The sequence below is a fragment of the Onychomys torridus genome, chromosome 11 (assembly GCF_903995425.1).
Source record: "Onychomys torridus chromosome 11, mOncTor1.1, whole genome shotgun sequence".
Taxonomy (NCBI): Eukaryota; Metazoa; Chordata; class Mammalia; order Rodentia; family Cricetidae; genus Onychomys; species Onychomys torridus.
The window spans coordinates 21,094,340-21,102,420 of record NC_050453.1 but is presented as its reverse complement, the minus strand read 5'-3'; the positions used below and the strand labels follow the sequence as shown (position 1 = coordinate 21,102,420).

The 8,081-nt window shown below is 36.3% G+C and overlaps 1 protein-coding gene across 1 annotated transcript; it reads left to right on the top strand.

The window, feature by feature from the left end:
* The first annotated feature begins 4,690 nt into the window (after nucleotides 1-4,690).
* Nucleotides 4,691-5,696, top strand: LOC118593516 (olfactory receptor 6K3-like). Its single transcript, XM_036203033.1, has one exon. The coding sequence runs from the start codon at nucleotides 4,722-4,724 to the stop codon at nucleotides 5,667-5,669; it is 948 nt and encodes a 315-aa protein (XP_036058926.1). The 5' UTR covers nucleotides 4,691-4,721; the 3' UTR covers nucleotides 5,670-5,696.
* The last annotated feature ends 2,385 nt before the right edge of the window (nucleotides 5,697-8,081 follow it).

The window sequence follows — 8,081 nt, the reverse complement described above, 5'->3', positions numbered from 1 at the left end:
CATTTGGATCATTGGAATTCACTTGTTATATTTTGCAGTCAAAATCTTTCTGCTCCTCTTCCTTGAAGGTCACTGAGTCTTTGGGGAAAGGTATGGTATGTATGTCCCATTTAGTGCTGGGTACTCCATAGTCTCTTATTTTCTGCACATTGACCAACAGCCTAAATGCCAATCAATTGATGAATGTGTAATGAAAATGTGGCATACACAATGAAATATCATTCAGCTGTTAAGAAAATAAAATTATAAGAGCCAGCAATATTTTTGATTATGGTAGTTATTAGAAAAACAAGATAAATAATAAATATAAAATATAACTGACATATTGACTAATATGTTAAAGAATAGAGAAAACTTAGCCGGGCAGTGGTGGAGCGTGCCTTTAATTCCAGCACTCGGGAGGCAGAGGCAGGCAGATCTCTGTGAGTTTGAGGCCAGCCTGGGCTACAGAGTGAATTCCAGGAAAGGCACCAAGGCACCAAAGCTATAGAGAGACTCCCTCTCTCAAAAAACTGAAAAAAAATAGAGAAAACTTAAGTTAATGAGAGAAAATGTCTGAAAATTCATAGGAGCTAGAGGAAGAGCAAAATATTACATGAAGAAATAAGAAGTGTCTGGACAAAATACTCCATGCTGGTACTCCCCAGCAGGAGATTGAAGGAGGAGGATAGTTTACTCAAAGCCACCCTGGACTACATGGAATATTCAAGGACAACTCGGGTTGCATGGAATGATGATGTTTCAGAAAATGCATACCAAATATGTTATTGTAAGAATTCCACAAACCAAGAAGTAAGAAGAAAGTAATTTAAAAAATACCAAAAATATTCCTAAATTTAAGAATATTGTGGTCCTCAGATATATTCTGCTCCTAAGATTGTTTCATGCTGTATAAAATTATTAGAAATAAAATTCATTACAGCTATAGACAGTTTTGAATCTTAGGAGAAATATAAGACGTTATCTAGTAAAGTTAGTTTTCCCATGCAGTAGAGCTGAACAAATTCTAGGAAAAAGAAAGCCTGTCTTCTTCCAGAGCCTGACATTTCCAAAGAGAGGATAACACAATAAAAGCAGTTATTCTCAGTCAAAAACAATGAAGACTTGGGATTTTCACCAGCTCATGGGCTGAGGACACCAGGGAGTAGCATGCAGATGTGGAGAAAAGCTCAGCTATGAGAGAGGCAGATGTTTCCACACATCTGTACCATGAGAACAAAACATGCCTCTTTCCCATCGTTTTCTTTAATATTGAAACAAAATACCTAATAACACATTCATAATGAAATAGTCTGAGCAAAATATCCAATGATACATTAATAATGAAATGGTCTTATTTTCATCTAATGTAGCTGGCTGATCTTCCAGAGGACCTAAATTCAAGCCTGAGCACCTACATGGAAGCTCACAACTATCTGTAATTCCTGTCCCAGTGAATCCAATATGCTTCTCTGACTTGCATGGACACAAGGCACACTCACATGGTACACAGACAGACATACAGGAAAGCTACACAGACAGACAGACAGGCAAGCAGAAATTCTTTCCTAAATCATTTTTTATGTTTACTCCTAAATTTTTATTAATATAATTTTGTTTCTTCTCTTTGTTCCTTAATTTTGAAAGTAGACCTGAAAGACAAATATACTCTATTGTTTTGTTTCTATTGCTATCTACTTATGCCAATATTATATATGAAATGAATCTTCCTCCCCTATGATAAATTGCTATTATTTCCTTATAAAATACATCCTATATTCTCCTTTTCAGCTCAGAACCATTTACCTGATCCTCTAATTCTTCTCTGCCTTCCAATTATTTTTACATGTTACTCATCCCGCCACACATGAATAAACTTCACTGAATCTGCTTCTGAATGGCAAAATAGTCATTATATTAGAACAAACAATGTTTTTCAATAATTATTCTTCAATGCAGAAAATTCAATTCAATTTTGATGGTAATTCAGTGCGGCCATAATTTGTTAGTGCTGTATCCTCTTTAAGAATGGGAGGTGGATATAAAAGTAAACAAAATGAGTAGGAAGACCCTATACAAGAAGAGAAATGGAGAGCAACTATTGATGCATTTTGTGGTGAAAAATAAGAAATATGGAGAGTTCAGCAGATCAATTGGACAAACATAGACTTCGTGCAGCCTTTGAGGAGACTGTGATAGTTTTTATTTTCCTCTTTGAATTCTCATGACTTTCTAACTGGTAAGTTTTTAATAGAAATCATTCTGTATTCTACTCATTAATTTACTGATGATACTTGTCGGAAAAATCACCTTCAATACTGCCCCACTTACTCTTTTTAAAAAAATAACAATGACAGCTTCCTTACATGGTGTTTTTTGGCACAGCAGTTCCTAGTACCAAATATAAATGTAGAATGACTTATTCAATCATAGCAGTGGGAAGAAAGGGAGTGAAATGTTGAGCAGAATCTGTAAGAATCCCACTGGGCACTGACTATCCCTGACCTGAGGATCTAATGAACAGGAAGCACAGAGGATGATCTTTTGCCAATTGACCCCAGGAGGAAAGTGTTTTATTTCTATTATTAAGGGAATAGAACCTCAGTGGGGCTCACATTTCCTTCACAATGTTTCCAAGGATGGTTATAAGAACTCTTTAAAGATGTTAGAAGAAGAGATGCAGTGATACCCAGGGAGAGAAGAAAAAACACGACTTTATTTGACAGAGGTGAGTTTGGGGTTCCTGAGGACAGGGGAGAGTGTTCATTTCTTTTACTTGAAATGAGGCACTCGGTAACTGAATGCTGAGGGTTCAGATAGTGAGAACTTTTGGAGATGTGGAATTTGAAACTTGGTTTGCACGTGCAAGAAATTTCATCTTTGCAGCTGTAGACTCTGTAGAATTACATGAGAACTAGCAGTCAGTTACTTGTCCTGTGATCAGCTTCATGAGTGTAAATGATGATGCTTTCCCTTCCCACTTGTTCCCTTTACAGATCACTTCTGTTTTAATCGTGCTTTTAACTCCAATTCAAATGTTTCCATTAGAAAAGAAGTTAGTTCCAAGTATCTATCCCAGGTAAACTGTGCCCTAATAGAATCTATTGACGCTAAAAAATATATCATGAACTGCACTGACAGTATCAGAATTGTGATAGAGACTACCTGGAAGATGCATGTGTAAAGATGAACTAAGGAGTGTGAATGTGCATGCGTGCGTGCGTGCGTGTATGTGTGTGTGTGTAAATATGCAGAGGGGATGACAGTAGCAATATTCAGTAGCCTTCTCATGAGAGACAAGAGCTGAATTGAAACTTGAGGATAGATCAGAGTTAGCTGGGTAAATAAGCATGAGCAAAGGGGCTTCCTAGGAAAAAAGCTAAAAGTCACCAAAGCTCTAGAGTATATCATGGTGAAATTTGAAACTGCCACAGTGAAATGTGAGAAAGTAAAGATGGAGACTATTATATAGAATTGTCAAAAGCTTGAGATTTGGGATAATAGAAACCTATGGCAGAGTATTTTCCTCAACAGAAAATGTGTATTGATGAGATTTTAAGGATCATACAGATCCTTGAGTGTTCCTTCATACATACAGAATGAGTAATGAACATGACTTTCAACACATGAAAGTACAAAACAATGATCTAAATAACAAATCATCTGGAAAACTTGACTATAGGAAGACAGAACACACAGGAAGGATGTTTCAGTGAAAATCAATAACAAAAACCTCCCAAGAGTAGTAAGCTGTTAATGCCTGATTCAAAAGTATAATCATAAGGACTGAGATTTCTGTTGCATTTACCATTATTATGGCAGGTATACATAAGGCAGAATGGTTTCTGAATAATAAAAAGGAACAAAACTTCCTGGCAAATGATTGAAGAGAGAATACAATCTAAATATGGCTGAGTTAACATAATTCTCCCAGGTAGCTGGTCTATAAAGGAAACAAATATCATATATATCAATAATGGGTTCTTTCATAAATTAACTAATTTGACTAACACTACTCAACAAAAGTAGTTTTCATGCCCAGTGGAAAATATAAAACTCAGAGAAATTATGTAAGCTGACCATTCTTCAGTTAAGAGTGAACAGAATGAAAATTCATTCAGGCTCCAAATGTTTGACATGAATCCACTCTACTAACCATTATAATATGCTTACCCAGAAGCAAAATTAGAGATATAGGTAAGTTATTGTTTGTTTTGAATCTTAGAAATATCAAATTGCAAATGCCATCTAAAGAAAGTAACATTTACATTTATGTATATAAATTTGGTGTGTGTGTGTGTGTGTGTGTGTGTGTGTGTGTGTGTGTGTATACATTTGCATGTGTGTACACCAATTGGGCACATCCATGGGCACATGCGCATGTGAAGGATAAAGGTCAATGTTAGGTGTCTTCTTCCAACATTCTCCACCGTCTTTTTTTAGACAGGTACTCCCACTGAACTGAAGCTTAGTGATTTGGCTAGCTGGCTGGCTAGCAAGCTTCTGGGATCCTCCTGTGTTGACCTCCCAGCACTGGTATTATAAACATGGATATCCACAGCCAGCATTTTCACATGGATGCTGTGGACCTGAATCCAGGTCCTCATGCTTATGTGACAAACATTTTACCAACTGAGCCATCTCTCTCCCAGCCTCAATATTTACGTTTGTACTGCTTTGACTTCCTTCCACGTTAGTTGAGTATGGCCTTTCTCTCATTCACAGGTCACTCAGATGGGGATATGGAGAATGGAAACCTATCATCAGTGACTGTATTTGTCTTCACTGCTTTCCCCCAGCTCCAGGATGGTGGCCTCCTGTACTTTTTCCCTTTACTTTTCATCTACATCTTTATTGTGGCAGGAAACTTGATGATCTTCTTTGCTGTCAGACTGGATACCCGTCTTCACAATCCCATGTATAATTTTATAAGTATCTTTTCATTTCTTGAGATGTGGTATACAACAGCTACCATCCCTAAGATGCTCTCCAATCTAATAAGTGAGCAAAAGACCATTTCCTTCATGGGCTGCCTCTTGCAGATGTACTTCTTCCATTCCCTTGGAAACACTGAAGGGACCCTTCTGACTGTCATGGCTATTGACAGGTATGTTGCTATCTGCAATCCACTCCGCTACCCTAACATCATGACACCCCGGCTGTGTGCTCAGCTCACTGCTGGTTCTTGTATATTTGGCTTCCTCATCCTTCTACCTGAGATTGTATGGATTTCTACTCTACCTTTTTGTGGTCCCAATCAAATCCACCAGATATTCTGTGATTTCACCCCTTTGTTGAAGTTAGCCTGTACAGATGCCTCGGTGATCCTGGTTCAAGACGTGATTCATGCCCTTGCTATTCTGATAACAAGTCTGATTATTTCTCTTTCTTACATAAGAATTATCGTTGTTATCCTCGGCATCTCTTCAACAGAGGGCCGTAAAAAGGCCTTTTCCACCTGTGCTGCCCACATTGCTGTCTTCCTGTTGTTTTTTGGCAGTGTGGCCCTTATGTATCTTCGATTTTCTGCCACTTATACACCATTCTGGGACAACACCATTGCTCTTACATTTTCTGTATTTGCTCCCTTTTTCAATCCTATTATATACAGCCTGAGAAATAAGGACATGAAAGATGCAATTAACAAACTCTTTTGCTCTCAAAAGGTGTTCAATGAATCAGGTAGGTAATTTAAGCTTATGCCTTTTTAACCTACTTAAGATAATTTCAAAAAAGAAAAGAAAAGAAAAAATAGATCCCAAAGAATCCAAAGAATGACTTAATTTAAAAGATTTTAACAAACACTTTTTCAATGAGCTAATGGATAGACACATAAATTTTATCTTCTGAGAATTCACGGGGATTATTTCTCTTTTTTACATAACAATTTTTATCTTAATTTCCCCAACCACTGAAAATTGTGTATGTGTGTGAGAGAGAGAGAGACAGAGACAGAGAGACAGGGAGAGAGACAGAGGCAGAGAGAGAGAGTTCATTTTGTTCTTTAACTCTGGAATGGTTAGGTTATGGTTATCTATGAAGAACATTCATAGGCATTACCTTTCTGACTCAACTCCTTGGCCATTGTTATCTACATTATTGTCTTCACAATAACCTTAGAGTCATTATAGACTCATGATGCACCAGAATGCATACTAACTCTCTCTGTTGTTGAGTGATTAATCCAAAGCCCTTTAACAAGTCTCGGAGAAAGAAACTTCCTTGCATCCAAACTATAGGCATTTTCCTTTTGTCTTTGTCTCCTTTCCATTAGTGTTCTGACTGTTTAAGACTCATGTATCTCTGTGATGTGATTATAACATTTCATCAGCAGAACATCAGAGTCAGAGGTAATATTTGGTATTGTGTCAATCACTATAAAAAGAAATTAAAATTTTAAAGAAAGTCAAATGAGTAAACTGAGATTGAATAAATACATGTATTTCATCACTCTAAAATATTTTGCATCTTTTCCCCTGAAAGGGACAAAATACACAATTTTGTAATATATTTAATATTACACATATGTGACTTGATAGCTCATTTTTGTAAAATCTGTATTTTTATGGTAGGGTTTGTGTATCCATACAGTGTTTATTATAGCTTAATTATGAGATATTATACTGATATGTTATAAATTTACTTGAACTTGAAATGTTCTAGGTTTCTCTATCTTATAAATCCAGTAATAGTTATAATCTTGAACAAAATTCCTTTCCTAACATGTTGCTTCAAGATAAATTTCAAGAAGTCGATATATTACAGAAAAATATGTGAAAATATTTACCGTTATTGTTAAAACATTGGCTACAAACAGTTTTATAACTGACACATGAATGTAAGACTGTCAGTATGGCTTGTAGAATATTTAATCTATAATCTAAACCTGATCTCTATGTTTTGTGGAGTCTATTGATCATTGATGAGCTGAAGTTGTAATGTAACTAAAAGAGGATTCTGATTATGTTGAATCAAAGGCTTCAGTTCTACACTTCCTATAAGAATTATAAAATCATAACCATGCAATGAATGGGCTTTCAGTGGGTTGTAAGCACCTCCCTGTCTCATAATTCTACATTGATATTTCTCCTAGTTTGCTATTGAGGAGGTAATGCACAACCCTATGAGTCTACATATTGCTTCTTAGTTGGTCTTGCCCAGGGTAGCTGCTTTACTCTCGGCCTTATATCCAGCCTGAGTTATTCTTCCTCTTTCTTTAGTTTACCCTCTACTTTTTCTTCCTCCTCCTACTGTTTCTATTGTGGGGCCCTCTAGACATTATCGTGTATAAGGAAACTCTCACCAAGGAACAAAAGTGGCTTCAGTTCTAAGAGTGGACAGCTGGATCTTCTATCAAGTCTTTAGTTGAAAAGAAATAGACTTCAGGATATTGAGAAGAATCTGACCCAGATAAACCAAAGTGGATTCTCTATTGAAAAGCATGGATGGGGAGAAGGAGAATTGAAAAGAATAGAGCAAACAATGAAGAGATGGAGAATGGGAAATCACAAGTGGTGCCGAACAGCATCTCTGTGTAGATAGATGAGATCACTGTAAAAATGGAATCTGAAGCAGGTCAGGGGAGGGGTCTGGTAGAGGTGATAATGAAGACTGGGGAAATGACCATTGGAGTTTATCAAAGATGATGAAAATGTATCTGAGGAAGAAGAGAATGACAGAGACAATGTCAATGATGGGGAGACACTTAAGTACATATTGGGCTTTAGAAGTCTCATCTCATTGTTTCTTTACCTAGATACTTGTCCAATATGAGAAATTTTCTAGAGCTTCCCTGTTAACTTCTGTACATTCTCAATATTTCTCTCCTTATCTTTCCTGTGTTTAATCATTCATATGACCCCAGACCTGGCTCCTCTTTCATTTTCCTTGATGTTAATTTTTATTCTATTATTTGTTTATTAATACTTACAATTGTATTTATAACCAATATTTACTAACATATTAATTTTTATTCTGTCTATTTTTGTTAATTTTTGTTCTGCCAATTTTGCTTTTACTTTAGACACCTCTTTGGTTTTTTATTTTGATGCATTTTTATGACAATAATGTAGCATACTTATTTATTTAAAATCAGCCATAGT